The following is a 16687-nucleotide window of genomic DNA, read 5'->3' as shown; positions in this document are numbered from 1 at the left end:
TTTAATAAAAAAACAGAAAAGTCACATCATGAGGAACACAAAACCGCATCATGTTGGAGAACAAGCAGTTTTTTTTACACATGTTCAAATAAACAGAGATGGTGAAATGTATCCAGACAAAATAAAAACACACTGATGGATGATTACAAAGCTGATATAACAGTTGTACATTGTACAAAAGGATGACAAACAAGTCATCCAGATCACTGAAAACAATTCATTCACAGTGTACACGAATCAAGAGGAGGGGCTTATAGACAGTGAGCTTTTTTTTTTTAATTATTTACAGTTAGTGCAATGGTAGAACGGAGAGGAGATGCATAAAGTCCAACGACTGCATAGAGGACACAAGGATGGAAGTAACATCGAGCTCATGAGTTTAAAAAAAATGAAATAAGAATAACTCCTAAGTGAGCAGAACAAACTGGATAATAGGTCTTATTTTCGGCAATCACAACTTTGATTTTATTAACAACATGCAGACCATTTTAGTGTCTGCGTGTCAACAGAAATGAGCACTATAAGCATTACAAAGAAAAAACATTTCCACTGTAGTGTTTATTAAACATATCGTGTGTTAAGTTAGTTATGGTCTTACACTTAATGCTCATTAATGTGTGTTGTCCACTTGTTTTAAATAAAGAAATTGGAATTTGAACTAATTTTCTGTCAATGTGATTCATGTCTTTCAGAATAATAAAAAAAAACAAAACACAAACCAATTATTAATTATTTGTTGTTTGAAAAGGGAAGTGAAACTAAAATGTTGGTGATGTAAAATGTATTGACAAAGGTTTTTATTTCTGAGGTTCCTGCACGTTTTAACAACATGGCCGACTGCAGTGAACTAAGCACACATTGTAAAAATAATAAAGTACATGGATCCTTATCATAAAAAGGTCAATCAGTTGAATTACACTATTGAGCACAGACAGGCCTCTTATAATTACACTAAGGGCCAGATTAGGTCTGCTGACCTTGAGTTTGACACTTCTCCCATTGAACAAGTTACTGTCAAAGACAAAATGCCCTCTTTCAAAATAAAAGTCCAGTCCCGGCCTGTTTAACGACCAACTGAACTTTGCCAACTTTAATCTAAAGAAACCAAACGAATGGAGAGTTGGATTAAGGCGGAGGAAAATGGAAGCACTGCTCACTGAGAGAGAGAGTTGCATTTTATTTTCCACGTGAACAGAAATATGTGTTAAAAAAAAAAAAAAAATGCATCTACAGAGTGAACGAGAAACCTTTGTTCAGCCAGTCAAACGTCAGGGTGGAAAAAAAGTTAAAAGTTCCTAAAAACACGTGAGTTTAGCAATTTAAAGAAACCAAACAATGAATTCCAAACACAACAGGACCAGGAGATCCATCAGGAAGAGAATACAAAAATAAAATAAACTGATTTACTCACATTAGCATGTTTCCTATCGGTCCACTCAACATTTATTTCAAAATGATCATAATTTGAAACGAAACAAACGGTTACTAATGACATGCATGTAGCCTCCACTGGGCAGAAGATGAGAAAGAAAACAGGCACTGACCACCAACTACAGCACACAGTCAAAGAGAGGATGTGAACTCCAACATGGAGGGAGGAAAAAAACGAACAACAAAAAAAGAAAATTCGAGTGTATTATGTCACCATTACATGAAATAACACCGATAATGCTCTGAAAAATATACAACTTTCTTTTCTTTTTTTAAAAAGTGAGCAGCAGGACAGAGGAAAGACCACTCCAACTAAAAATGTATGTGACTATCATTTTGGCAAAAAACTTACACACATTTGTGTTGTTAAAAAAATTAGCCATGCAACAATTAAAAGGAAAAAAAAATAAAAGGGGGGGGGGGGGGGGGGGGGGGGGGGATTTGTTGGATTATAAACGCTTGTACTAATAATAGAAATGCAACTTTTTAAAATCCATATTGGATTCATAAAAACTGTTAATTCAATAAAGTGTGCAGAATAGATAATATTTAGATTATTATTACACACGAGTTTATTCGTCGGCATTTCTTAAGGCCGAACGTGTGACCCTGTTCCCAATAAGTGACTTTAAAAGCAATAAAAGCTTAGGTAGAAATGATGAAAGGTGCTGTTAAACCAACAAATGAGGGACTTTATATATATATATATATATATATATAAGAAAACTGTCCCTATTCTTTACAAAATGCTTTTTCCTAAATGAATACAAAGTTTAATGCAGTAACAGCACAAACTAGCTTGTTGTGTTTGTCTATTTATCGACACTATTGCGTGTACAGTAGAAAAAACATTACTATTAGCTGTCAAAATTCAAGCAGGAAAATGATGTCAGCGAATGCCTATGAATTGTTCCTACACACTGAAATTAAAACTCTGGGGCATATAATTTGCACTTCTGGATAAAAAAAACTATTATAACATAAAAAATACATAAAAGACGTGATGGAGCCAAGCTCTGAGAAACTGCTTCAAAATTTAGGGAAAAAAACAAAAAAAAACACTTAATGAGGGAAAAATAAACGGAAACTCGCACGAAAACTTTGAACTTTGAATTCTGCAAAGTGTTTTTTGAAAGGCGAGGAGATTGAGAAGCAGGAAAGGAAAACGTTTTTAACCATGTGACGGTGAGCGATGGAAAGGGGGGGAGGGGGCGGGGCTTGTTCATCTCTTCCTGCGACAGGTTCGTTTGTGGTCGGCGTGCCAGTGCTCCTGCTGACACTTGATGGAGCAGTACGATGTGTTCCAGCAGCAGTGGTACATGGCCTCCTCCTCACAGTTATAACACTGCAAAACAAACAACCGTCACACACGTGTTACAGGAAGTCTACGGCCCAATGCGTCTTTACAGCCGTTTACATCTATACGTAGGGCTGGAAGGATTCAACTCGACCAAAGAACAGCAACTATCATCACAACAGGGGCCACAAAAATGTGATTTTTCTGATTCCGAGGGCCAAATTAGTAACATTCACGTCATCGTTTAACAAGGACCAATCTGAACGTTAATACAGAAAACAAAGGGTTTGAGTGTCTTTTGTTGTGGTTTTGTATATTTCTGCTGTTGTGTATTGTTCTTGTAGTTTAATGTATTATTGTTTTGTGTGCTTTTCTCTCATCTTTGTTTATTTTTTTGTTGTCTTTTAATATACGGTTGTTGTTTTGTGTGTTTTTAGTGTTGTTTTGCACATTTTTGTTGTTGTTTTGCACATTTTTGTTGTTGTTTTGCATAGTTTCCTGTTTGGTGTGTTATTTTGTGTGTTTTTGAAACATTTTTGTATTTTTTTTAGTATATTTTTCATTAATTCACTTGTCGTCATCTTGTGTGTATTTTTCTGTTGTTTTTGAGTATTTTTCTGGATTTTTTCTGTTTTTGGTATTCCTTTTTGTAATTTTTTTTTTTTTTTTTGGAGTAATCTTGATTATTAACTTAATTAAGTTAATCAAGAGATATTCCACCTTCACAATAAAACATGGTTTTCTGACAACTATAAGTGCACACATTAATCACATGTGTATGTAAGTTGCCGATTCACTATTGGCTGGGGACTACAGCTGGAAATTAGCTGCAAAGGCTAAAGCTGCTCCTTTTTTTGTAAAAGGGGATTGTCCACAAAATAATAAACTAAACTTTTGGGGCCGTACAAAATTAGACCAAGGGACGCATGTGGCTCCCTGGGAGGGTAGTTTCTTATGTCTGCACTCAACCAACGATTCGATTCGAATCCCGATAATAATAATGAAAAAAAACAAGACACTTCAAAACAAAAATTGGGATGTAATGATGCACTTCACTTATTTCAACTTGAATACATAAAGATCATATTTTGGAGAAAAAAAACTGATTAGTTAAAAATACAAACGATCAATCTTTTATTTAAATTACTAGGGATGTAAAGATTAATTGTGAGGCAGTTAAAAATGTATTCAAAGGTGTCACAGTTCACGCCGATACTCTGAAATTGAATCGCAGTACTTTTTTTTTTACAGCAGAGGGCGCTATCTATTTAGAATTTGAAATTCTGGACACACCACCATGTTTTAAATCAGAAGTGTGGAAGCACTTTGGCTTCCCCAAGACAAAATGAAAGAGGTGAGAAACGTGAAATCCAACAAAAGAGGGGCACAGAAAGGAAAGGGAGGAACAAGAGAAAGAGATGAAAGCCATAGTTTGTTTATTTATATTATTTCTTTGATATGAGATTTGTTTTAAAGTCCAATTGTTAAGCCACAAAATACATCTTCAGTTGCACTTTAAAAAGAAAAGGGACTATTATGCAGTTTTTCAAAGTTTACTGTTGAGCCAGAATTTAAATGAATAGGCTTCTTTTTCATTTGTAATATTTATTTATTTATTTCATTCAGAATTTGTTTTTAATTAAATTGCATTGTTTTGCATAGTTTATTAAGGGATTTTTTGACAATGAAAGATAGAAAAAAATAGTATTTTTATTTGTATTTTCGAATGTTTTGATACCCTTTCTTTGTCCCGATGCCGATACGATACACAGTTGCGTAGTATCGGCATTGATAATGTTTTTCGCCAAAAATCCGGTCCTCGAGATCGCCGACATTTTGTCTTGTGTGTAGGAATGTTTGTTTGTTTTTGGGCAACATGAAACCAATACTCACCCACTGCTTCTTCTTGGTCTGGGAGATGAGCTGTTTGTGTTGGGCCACTAGCTTCTTCACCTCCTCCACCAGCTCTTCTTTACACTTCTCCTTCACCTGTTTGCACTTTCTGTCCATCTCCGCCTGAGCCCCGCCCACTGCTTTACTGACCGCCTGGCGCTTCTCCTCCTCCATTTCTGCACGGAGCTGAAATACAAACCAACAGAAATGCGTTTACATGTAACTTCTGGTGAGTGAGTCGTCATTGAAGGTGTAGGAAGGACAAACCAGCAGCAGCCTACCTTCTCCAGAGCTTCCCTCACCACTCTCTCCGTCTCTCGCTTGTTGTCGGCCTTCATCATCTCCTTGACGTCGTTGAAGACCTTGGTGTACTTCTCGTGACACATGTTCTGGCAAGCGCCATCGCTGTTGGTCTGAGTGCCGCGGTGAAGCGTTCGCGGCGACCCTCCGCTCGCCTTCTTAGTTTGCGTGGAAACGGACAACTTCTCTGGTTGCTGCGGTGCTGACGACACAGGAATCTCCTGGCTGGAGCTGACCGCTTCCATCTCTGGCTCTGGGTCCTGCAGATAAGAGAGGGAAACCACAAAAATATTTAAATGGAGGGAAAAGAAAGAAAAAAAACTCAGCACATGTAAAGACTTCTTCTCCTAAAAAACAGATCGTGAGGCAGTTCAAACTAAGGCTGTAAAAAAAAAAAAGATTAAGATTTGGTGATATATCGCCATATTTCACAGCGCGATTAATGTATCGATCCCAAAAAATATCAGAATTTATTTTTCAATCATGTTTTTTTTAAAGAAAAAAACATTTAATTGCCCTAAAATATGCATAGCATGTAAACGCCTGGTCATTAGGTATTAGTGACCAACATCAGACCTTGTTAAACTCCTCAATGCATTTTAGCTTTGAAATTGATTGCGCTTCATTTTCTTAAAAAAAAAAAAGAGCATTTTAATAGATGTATGTGGTTACCTTTTCTTTCTTTTTTAAGAATTTTTTCAGATTTGAAAAATGTAATGTGACAGTTTGATAAACAAACCACTTGTTTTTGATATTGGTTCTTGAATTACAGTTAGTTACCATTTACTATTACTATTTACTACCATTTAGACCACCTGGTTCAGTGAAGCACAATGTGAGCAAGGTACAGTATTTTTTTTTTTCATTTATTATCCTTACAGGATGCTAGCTTTAGCTCGTTACCCCAGGATGACTTTCTACACAATGTTTCATCACTTTGGTTACCATTTATCATCTATCATATTTAATTTTTCAACCTCAGGCCAAAAGGCTAAAAGCTAAACAATATAAGGTTTACCAGCAGCGTCAATCTCATTTTAGTTCAAGGGCCAAAAAAAGCCAAGTGGGCCACAGGTTTTAGGCGGGAATACGAACAATTTCAACAATAACGTGTCCAAGTTTGCACTTCCAGAATGGAAGGCATCTTAAATGTTATTTTGTTATATTCGTTACTTTTTGACCAATTTTTATTTAATTTAGTGTAATAATGTGAGAAAAATTGCAGCATTTTGGAAAAAGTTCTTTCAACAACACTTTACAAATGAATTATTTGGTAATTTACACAATGAGTCGTGTTTTTTTCCAAAATTTAAACTTTCTTCAGCGGGCCGAATTGGATGCTCTGAAGGGCCGGATTTGGCCCCCGGGCCTTGAGTTTGACACATGCTTTATACGTTCTCCGAGTCTCACTTACACTGACTTCTTCTTTGGGTTCGACAACTTGAGTTCTGCGGCTCTTCTTTGCCTTGGGTTCCATGCTGCCTTTAAGCTGTAGGAAGAAAACAAAACACTTGTAAACTATTTAAAACAGGCCAAATATTTTAAGATGTTAGCATTTTCTTTTACTGTCCACACAATGTAACCCTGCATGCAAGTTTACAGCATTTATTCATGGAGTTGGTTTTCATTTATTAATCAAGTGAAAACCAAAAGAAACAACACAGAATTACTATTACATTTTATGGCTCCAGCCAACCTAACAGATACAGTATGTCATGGTCTGCAGTAACTTTAAAGCAGAGTTAGTACGACAGCATTAAAGCCAGATCCCTCAGTAATCCTATTTAACAGATTACTTCTTAGATCTAAATAGATCACAAACAACAGTGTGTGTTATTCCATCAGGGTTCCCAGACTTTTTTCACAATGATTTTTCAAAACTTTTCCAAAAATATTTGACCAAATTCCCATGACTTAGTTCTGAAGCGCTACAATCTTTTTTTGCGTGTGCATTTCCTGGTTATTAGCGTACGCTAGCTGAAGTGATCGTACCTACGTACAGTTTAATAAATGAGGCAGAGAGTGAATTTGTGAGATCTCGCTCAATGATGCAGTTGCTATGCAGGACTTTCACTTTGAGATAACGCTTAACATCTTTGGGGTTTAATATATTCTAAACATTACAATAAAATAGGCTATATTTCTTAAATTTTTCCAGGAATTTCATGACTCTGGTGACCCTGTCTATTTTCTTTTTTTGGTGCCAGGACCTTGTCCCTCTTCAGCACCTCCTCTCTTACAGTTATCTCTGGTTGTGGACACTATTGTTCTTAATCTGTGAATCCGAGATGTTAATAGTTATCACTCGCTCATGTTTAAATTTGTAGGTTTCTAGGCTACGACTGTGTGTGGTTTTGCTGAAGGTTTCTACTTAAGGTAAATATTTATTTCTCTTAAATATTTTTGATCATAGTAACCTGTAGCTAATACTGTGTTAAAATGGTAGTAACAACAGTGTTGTGCAAACATAAAGTGCCAAATACAACAATAAGTCCCCTTATAGCAAAAATATAAAAAATAGGGTTATAATGGAAAAACCTAAATTATCACAATAACAGTTTTTTATTTGACAAAAAAAGAGAATAGAATTTGTGCCAATAATGACGCAGTAAATCGAGTGAAATCCAAATCTCTGACGATGACCGGGGTTTAGGAATGTCACCGTATTGACAATATCACCGCACCGCAGTATTACAAAATGAGCAGCCATTTAACAACCCGGCATCCCGAAAAGTTTACGGATTGTAATAAACAAACAATTCAGTCTGGTCAAAAAACTCTACAGGAAACATTTACAATGAAGGTCCCTCAGAACAGCTCAAGAAAAAAATAGATATGTCGTACAGTTACGGCCATTTTCAGTTGTTGACAACAAGGGTTTTAAAAGGTTAGTGTTAGTAGATACTTTAAATGCTCAGAGATTACTCCTTAAACCTTTAATGTTGACTTGTTCATCTTTCTCTAGAAAAATCTAAAATAATCTAAACACAGAATGACAAAGTTTGTTTTTAATTTTTTTTATTTATTGTTACTAGTCTGTTTCTATACCTGTGTTGCCTTTAACTGGGGATTTCCACTGGATACGTCTCCAATGCGCCACAGCACCGATCCGGTTTTTCCCCGCTGTCCGCCCTCCGGTAATCCCCACCGGTTGCGTTTTGAGTGCGCTACGGTGCACTTCGGTTGGACGACTGTGACGTCACGAAACAGAGGAATTCTCACGATATTTATATAATCGTGCGAGAACGCAGTTAAATGTATGTGTTATAAACGCAAGAATAAACAGATAAACAGGTCAGTGTTCCTAACGAAGTAGAACAAGAATGTTGGACTTTTTTAGCAACATCCAACAGAAGAGATAAAACTGCACCAGTAAAACATGAACTAAATCAAAGTTGCTGCAGTTTACAGTGCAGTTACAGTATGAGAGGAAACAATACAGTGAATGTGATTTTGTTTTTACACATGACGTTTTGGTGATGAAGTTACTTGAAATGTAATCTGTGTTTAATTTTGAAAAGTAACCAGGTATTTTATTGCAGAATACATGTTTAATTTCCTGTTTAGCGTCATTTGCTCTGTGCTGATTGATGTGTCGTGCTCCGGTGTCCGCCAGAAATAGAAGTCCTGCGTATATCTGGCGGAGGGCACCGGACTACTGTAGCTGGGAAGACGTAACGCAGCGGAGCCGCATCCAGTGGAAATTGGGGAAAAGAGTGTTCCAGATTCTATTAGAACTATTGCACTTTAGCTAAAGAATCTGTATCTGTTAGTAGGCGGTATTCAGTTTATGTCATAAATGTAAAAGTATGACAATAAATACTGTCAAAATAGTGAACAGAATTTCTCAATGGTCTTCATTCTTGTTATTGTTAGCAGGGCTGCAAACTGTGTGCCTTCCTGTAAAACCGTGAGCTTTCCTACAATATTGCAATAATTATCGTACAATGAAATTACGACTGTGATTATACCAAACAGTGAGATTCAGATATTGTTATTTTCCTACCGGTAATGATTTTAGGTGATTTTTGATTAATAAAACAGCATTTTTTTAATGATCTGATTATGTTTAGTGAATCCTTGGATGATGCTGATTACAGCAAGCGCACCAACCAATGATGGTTACACAAACATCTTAAAGTCAGCTATCATTTACCTGGCGGACCTGCTCGTTGCTGGTGGAGGAAATGCTGGACTCTGCTTCGTCCGTCCGTTCCAGTCTGTCCATCCTTCCACTGCTCTGCTCTTCCTCCTCTTGCTGCTGCTGCTGCTGCCTTGGGTTCTGGATTTGTTGGCTCGGTGGGCTGCTGTCCTCATTCTTCGAATTCCAGAGGCGACCTTCTCTTACGAAGCGCTGATACACCTCGAGTTCATCACAAGCCTTCTTCCAGCCGCTGCTACGCTTCACCTGCAGCTGCTGTACGCTGATTTTGATGTCTTGAATGTTGTCTGAAGGTATCCAAGCCCTAGCAGTGACAAGGAATGAAGATTTAGTTCAAGTTTGAATTAAAAAAATGGATGTAGTGTATTGTTGTGGTGAGTTCTAGCTGTCCTAACCTTTGATGCTGATGTCCAAAGAAACGAACATCCACCTGGTTGTCCTCCCGCTGAAGGACTTTGGCTGGCCAGTAGCCGAAACCCTTCATCTTGGCCCAGACCAAGTCATGAGCAGGACTCTGTTAGCGCATCACACACACAAAAACAATTAGGGGATAGAAAACAAAAATTTCTTGCTTTAAAGGAATTTAGAAAAATTGTATCCATCATTTTTTAAACAAGTTTTAACATCTACGAAAATGAGATTACACTAAAATAAATGAGACATTAAGGTTTATAGATCTAAGACTAACAAATAAGTAATTTAATCATCATATTTAATCCATTTATTGAATATAAGCTGTGGTTCATGTGCTTATACTCACACAGGGATAACAGAACCAGTTGTCGGGCCGAGCGTTGGACAGGTAGAAACAATTCTTACACAACATCAACTCATTTAACTGGAAGACACAAGAGGAAGGTAAAAAATGTGGGATAAAGGAAAAGAGGAAAAAAAAGAAGAGAAAGATTGGACAAGTAAAGGTTAAAAATGTTTTTTCAAATTCTATCAAAACCAATTTACATTTTTAATGCAACATCTAATCTTTAAGGTTGAGAGAGCAGTCTACCTCATGGCATGTGTCGCTGAAAAGTAACTGTGCAATCTCTGCCTGGTCGCTGTGAACTGAAAAAAAAAAAAAAAAAACAAACAAGATCAATAAAGCAAACAGCGGCTTTGGGAAAACACGCAAACTCCAACCTGATGGGCAGAAGCTTTAACCAACATTTGTTTATATATATATATATATTTTTGTTTTTAAATCAGAAAGGCTTTTAATGTATTGTTATTTACCAAATGGGAAATTATGCCCTGTAATCTGCTCACATAATCCCTGGTTGGAAAAAGATAAAGCAGAACTAAAATATTAGTTAGAATTTACCGCAGAGTCATGTGTCAGTTTGGCTCCAATTAAAAACAAAAATACTACATGGAAAAGTGACAGTGCTAATAGTTACAGCCTGTGTAGTAGTAAGTATGTCAAAAGAGTTTGATTATACTGTGCTTTGATTAAAAGCTCAGTTTATAATAACCCATGAGTAATGAGAAAATTACAGACATACTTTTATCTTGTTTTTGCACCAGCATGGTCACATTTCTGATGAGTGATTGAGAAAATGTGGAGGAATTCTACTGTTTTTCCTCACTTTAATAATTCTGCAGCATTTAAAAGGGTAGGTAGCTGAAATTAGCCCCAAACACAGAAAAAAGTGGGACATTATGTTGAGCTACGCATATAACGACATTTCTGACGTACCTCCATAAAGAATTGCAGTGTTGTGAACAATCAGCTGTGCGTCTGCTTTGAACTCCTCGAAGTTCTTATACTTCCCATCTGACAGGTTCTAAAAGGAAAAAAAAAAAAAACGCCCAAGAGCGAGGTTAGTGTGACAGAGAAGGACAAAGACATATGTTCACACACAGTGAGCTAACCGCCATGTCGGAGGTCCAGACAAGAGCTGTGTACTTATTAACTTCCTAACCAGTGAACACTGAAGTGCACAAACACACACTGAGGTCTGGGCAGCTATCCAATATGCCTAGTGATGCTTAGCGGTGTGTGCAGAGTGTGATGCATCAATAAACGCAGCACGGCAGAGGAGAGTGCTGTGTGACCTCACACACAAACAGACAAACAAAGGAAGACAAGCTGAAAAATACGACAGAATTAAGACAAAGAAGCAACTGCAAATTCCTGGTCAGGAATCAGAATTTTTTTTTTCTTTCTTACCAAGCCTAAAATAAAACCATCTTTTACCTCTTGAATGTTGGTAACATCCAGTGATGTGTGGATGAGTCGCTTGTACATTGGATGTTTGGTGTCTTTGCCTTTTTTGTTGATGTCCACTGCCTATAGCGAGGAGCAGAGATAATGGTTTAGTATGAGGTGTGATGAAATGGTTACTAACAGATAGCTAAACGTGTGCAGGTTAAGTGAGTTAAGGTCCAGGTGGGAGAATACTGGAGAAGAAAAAGAAAAAGAAAAAAAGCTAGAGAAAAAGAACTGCAAAAAGTTGAATACTGTAGATTGAAACGTAATTATGAATTCATATCAGAAAAAGGTAAGAGCTTTTTAAAGTTGGGGGAGGGGTGATAGAGAATGTTGAATGTATGAAAATGAACAGTCTGAGAAGCTCTTTAGGTTCAGAGGAAAAAGGAAATCTTATTTTTAGTCCAAACTGTATTTTAACACAAGTCATTGTTCATTTTGGTGGTTTTTTTATTTAATTAAGCAAAGAGTGTTTACAACTTGTCAACCATAATAAAAATAGTAAGCAATTTCATTCAAAAGTAAAGTCAAATAAAGCTTCAAAAGAATGCTGAAATGAGACTTTTTAACATATTCATGTCTATTCGATTAGATCTTTGTGATTTTGCATTGGACCAAAAGTAATATTTCAACTGGATGAACCGAAGATGACAGGAAAAGAAAAAAAAAAAAAAAAAAAATCAAGAAAAAATTCTCACCCGCTCTTTCATTCTCTGGACAATGAAGCTCAGGTATTTGCACATTTCCTGTTTATTTAGGTTCTTCTTTTTACTACCCTGGAATAAAGAACGAGAGAAGATGAAGATGGAGTTTTTAAAAATCGCACTGGTGGAAGCTCAGAAGCTGTATCTCATTCAGGATTTCAGTCTCAAGAGCATACGTCTGAGTCCAGGGGCCAATTCGTGATCCTTTTTAAGTCTACCAAATCCTTTAAACTCTCCATGTATTATCTGCTCAAACCTTTGGCAAACAATTAACAGGTAACATTGTAAAACTTCAAACGTTGCAGAAACAATGTTTGGCTTCTTACCCTACAGACAAGACACTGCCAGTGGGATCCTCCAGCTCTGGGTCTACATTCCTCTGACAGACACTTGAGATGATAGACCCGGAAACAGTTGTCGCATGAGATAACATCTCCTGGTAAGTGACACTCAAAGCAGTACCAGTCGTGGCTCTCCGCTTCCCAGTCCTGCAGTTAAGACACAGCAGAGCACACGTTTGGGTGACCCCCCCTCCGACCCACCTACCATAGCAGGGGAGCAAAGGCATTTCTTTTTCTTCAACTCTCAAGATGAACTACAAAGCTCTTAGATTAAAGGACTTTCCGTTATTGTAGGTTAAGCTGTAGTTATTCTCTAAAGAATCATGTTTGATCATGCATGAGAAATTACTTATAAAATACAAACTGACTTAATTAAAGATTGAACAAATTGATTATTTAGTATTTACACACTTAACACTTTAAAAGCTGTAGTTTAACAATACAACATGCAACAGTCCATTACCTAATAGCTTTGTAATACAATTCTTAAACCTATTAGGGCCACACTTGATTTTTTTTTTTTTTTTTTAACAGATTCTAAAAACCTGTCATGTGCATTCGTCATTAAATTGCATGAGAGAACCTCAATGTACAAAGTCACACTGTCAATGTGGTTAGTCGGCCAAAGAAAAGGCAAGGCAAATTTATTCATATAATGCATTTCATACATAAAGCAAGTCAATGTGCTTTACATTATTAAAAATTACACTAGAAACTTTAAACATGTCAGACTTCTACAGTTATCTGGTTTGTGAGGACCAACTTTACTTCAGCAAGACTTGGAGAAAGAAAGAAGTCCATTCCATAGAAATGCAGAGGGCAAGGCTGATGATATACCAGGTTTTTCCTCATTTTCTGTACTGCACTCAACCATACATCTTTTATATCGGCTTTATCCACTGAAGCCATGAATTGGTTCACTGGAGACACCAGTCTAATGTTTCACAAATGTGGGGACATTGCTAAAGAATCACTGATGAATAAAGCAGAGTAACTCAAGCAGATCAGCCATCCATCACCCTTTAAGTTCTGGCAAGGACTGTTGCAACTGGACCATATTTATCATTTTAACACATTGTTGCTGTTCCTGGCAAAATTATTTTAAAGGTGAACATAAATTAATTTCTAATCTTATATCAAAGTATCAATGTTAGCAGCTTTTCAGTTTCATTTAGACGTTAAACCAAAGGGCCAAGAGACAACAGCTTATAAAGTTGGATTTGTAGTGCTTCAGACTCAGACTTTTACGAGTCCATTCACTCCCACTCACAGGACAAACTCTGAAGGAGAGAGTAGCAGAGTTCATGGAGGCACAGAAATTGTAAATATTGGAGTTTTTCAAAACAGCCATCAATCAAAGTTCGATAAAAATGGAAATTAAATCTTTTAAAACAAGACTGTCCTGTTGCGAGGAAAATTGCTGCCGTCTTTTAGAAGAGCGGTTAATTTGACACTGTTCTGCTAAAGTGTAAGAGGAAATAACCCAAAAGGGTTATAAATATTCATGGAGACAGATGGACCAAATGGAGATCAGAAATTCCTTAAACCCGAGTTACATTAAAAACCGAAGAAACCAAAAAGCTAAAAGTAAAAAACAATGACTGTACACTGAAATTCTCAGCTCATCACATTTTTTTTTTCATTCCTCTTTCTAGCTATAAAAAAAATGCTAATAAATAATTACTTCAATCAAATTTATCAATTCGAATGTAAAAAAGGCAAACAGATTAACAGTTTCAGTGGAAATAATCTCCCATCTCCTTCAGAATATTTCAATGGGCCGGTTTGGTCATTTGGCACATTATTCATTTAATAAAAACATTTTATTGCATTTTTTCATTGACATATGACACTCAAAGGTCTTGAAGAGGTTTCTTAAAAAAAACATTAAAAAAAAAACCTTAGATTCCCGATCTGCCCTGTCTTGCTTTTCAATGAGTAATACTAACAAATTTCTAACCCCCGCAGACACTTGAAAATACAATGATTGGCCCTTGTGTTCTGCTCAGCGCCAAATAGCTACTTCACAATTGTACTCTGTGATGAAAGAAGAGACAGACCTGAAATAGCTGAAGCTCTTGGGGCCAAGGACACAGTGTCTGCATTTTCAGCAAACCGAGTTTGGACATGAGCCTGCCCACATTACAGCCTTTAGATATAATGCAGTGACATGTGTGCTCAATTATTTTTAAATAATGCTTTTAAGCATCAATGCTTGGGGTTGAGTATTATTGTTAACCTAGAAGTGGAAAAAATAACACCCCTTAATTTTGGAGGAATCATAGTCCTCCCTTCTGAATGAAAAATACATCCCTTCTTGTTGAGGGGATAAATGTAACCCTTCTAAACGTTGCCAACAAGGGCAAGAATTACAGAGAGGGCCATTTCAGGCAGCCAGAGGGAGGTCGGCTTTCAACCGCCTTTCTTATATTGGTGTCAAGCTGGGACACGGCAGAGAGCTAAGTGACAGAAGGTGGGCTAGAAAGCCTTCTAATGACCGATACAACTTTCATCTTTAGCCTTTCTTTGAAACAAAAGCTTCTTGATCTAATTAATTTACAATAACTGCAATTGTCAGGCTACCCACCAAAGTGGGTAATCTGGCAAATTTCAAAGTCCAACTTACAATAACATTACAATGTCAAGTTATCTGGTATCAACGGCATTGTGATACATGCTACTACATGCTTTAACGAGTAACTAAACCCCAAAATATTTGGTATGAAGTAGTGTTTATTGATTCTTGTCCAACTGTTGACATTACAAAGTATTTTAAGACTGACTGCCCTTTATGGGCTGCCAGCTATTACAATCAAACTTTGCTATTGGCTGTGATGTTGTGGTGGCTTCTTACATCATGAACCACTACTGTTGGCACCGCCCATCCTAAAAAGTAATACTTGTGGACTGCAATCTGTGGCTAGAAGGTTAGATTGAATTAATTGTGAATAGAGTGGTATAGTGAGTATTGGGTGGGGAGTTAGCATAGCATTGCTTTTATTTTTTTTAGATTTTATAGGTTAGACTAGGCGTGTCTTAAGGAGCCCCACACAAAATCAAGGCATTTTTCAGATTTCAGATAAAGAGAGTGAACATAGTAATTTTACAGATGAAGCATATCATTTGAATTGTCTTCCAAAAGTTTGCTTTATTACCACAGTATTAACACAACATACAAAATAAGTGAGTAAAAAAGTGAGTAAATCAGATCTAATCTCTCTACAGGCAACACATTCTAACTGTGAATTTGCATCATGTACCAATATACATATAGTAAAGTAGAAGCTTTTGCATTTTCCCTGGTGGATGATGTATATGAAGAATCTGGACTGAATCCCTGCTGGTCTGAGACAGTAGATGTAAAATAAGTTTTCACAAATTTAACTGGGCCATTTACTTGTTTGAAGAGTAAGGGTTCCTAAAGTGAAACACAGGATATTCTCATGCCAGTAGGATTAAGTGCAGGCATATGCAGAGAGAAAACTGGCTTTTGGTCATTGCTTAAGACTCAAGTTTATTTGTTTTCTATTCTGGATGGACTGGTTGAAGCAGGGCAGTAAACAACCCAGAGAGCACAACAAATCAAAACCTCCCCAATGACAAACCCTCCAGTTAGTATATAGGCATCTCGGAATGGAGGGGGGAAAAAATTAAGCATGCCGGACAGAAGTTTAGACCACAGTAGTACACACTGCAAGAAAACTACTTAGACCAAAATACTACAAACTCCCAAATGCTTGCTACCAGCCTGTGGCTATGCTTCACATTGCTTGTAATCTCACATTAAAACATGGCTTTGTTAAACTGATTGGATTGGATTAAATCAAGATGTAAAATAGTTTGTTGACCTATACAGTACAAAGGTAGAGTTTTGTAAATAAGCAATGGCACGCCTGTAGATGAGTAGCAAGCATATATTCAATTAAGATTACTAGTTACTAACTTCCACAAGAAATTAGGCCACAAAGACAGTGCTGCAAAAGACTTAAGTAAAGCTTTTCAAATAAGACAAGAACTTAACATTTCCACTACATGGTATTGGCACAGTTCTACATGGGTTTTCTGCATTTCCAGTTGGCCGTAGTACCTGGTATCAAATATCACATTTGCAATAACAAGAATTAAGATGCTGTAAGCACCCTGATTGGGGAGTTATCCTAGCCACAGTCGTCTTTTTGTCGAAGCTCAGGAATTGCATCCTCTTGAACATTCATTATCTTATTGCAATGTAATACAGCCACAAACCCAAAAAAACAAGAACACTAGTCCGTTTACTTTGTCTATTTTTTCTGCGTCTATATTGCATTCAGAGGAACATACTGTTCTTGCATCCTAAAAGCAGACATAACCACT

The 16687-nt window shown here is 36.9% G+C and overlaps 1 protein-coding gene across 5 annotated transcripts in view; it reads right to left on the bottom strand.

Moving 5' to 3' along the window:
- Nucleotides 1-586: 586 nt before the first annotated feature.
- The window catches only part of zmynd11 (zinc finger, MYND-type containing 11), a 28352-nt gene continuing 12251 nt past the window's right edge, over nt 587-16687 (bottom strand). For 3 of the 5 annotated variants that reach the window (XM_028472401.1, XM_028472404.1, XM_028472405.1), the window contains 12 exons: nt 12320-12481; nt 11988-12065; nt 11278-11370; nt 10777-10864; nt 10090-10145; nt 9844-9921; nt 9479-9597; nt 9078-9387; nt 6336-6410; nt 4903-5181; nt 4622-4807; nt 587-2776 (listed from right to left, as the gene is read on the bottom strand). In XM_028472401.1, coding sequence (XP_028328202.1) covers nt 2654-2776; nt 4622-4807; nt 4903-5181; nt 6336-6410; nt 9078-9387; nt 9479-9597; nt 9844-9921; nt 10090-10145; nt 10777-10864; nt 11278-11370; nt 11988-12065; nt 12320-12481 — 1647 coding nt within the window. In that variant the 3' untranslated portion in view covers nt 587-2653. The remainder of the gene's footprint in view (nt 2777-4621; nt 4808-4902; nt 5182-6335; nt 6411-9077; nt 9388-9478; nt 9598-9843; nt 9922-10089; nt 10146-10776; nt 10865-11277; nt 11371-11987; nt 12066-12319; nt 12482-16687) is intronic. The other 2 variants (XM_028472406.1, XM_028472403.1) reach the window with 1 other exon arrangement.

This window comes from Gouania willdenowi, chromosome 17 (assembly GCF_900634775.1).
Source record: "Gouania willdenowi chromosome 17, fGouWil2.1, whole genome shotgun sequence".
Taxonomy (NCBI): Eukaryota; Metazoa; Chordata; class Actinopteri; order Blenniiformes; family Gobiesocidae; genus Gouania; species Gouania willdenowi.
The sequence above is the reverse complement of the archived record's forward strand: the minus strand, read 5'-3'. Positions and strand labels throughout refer to the sequence as shown.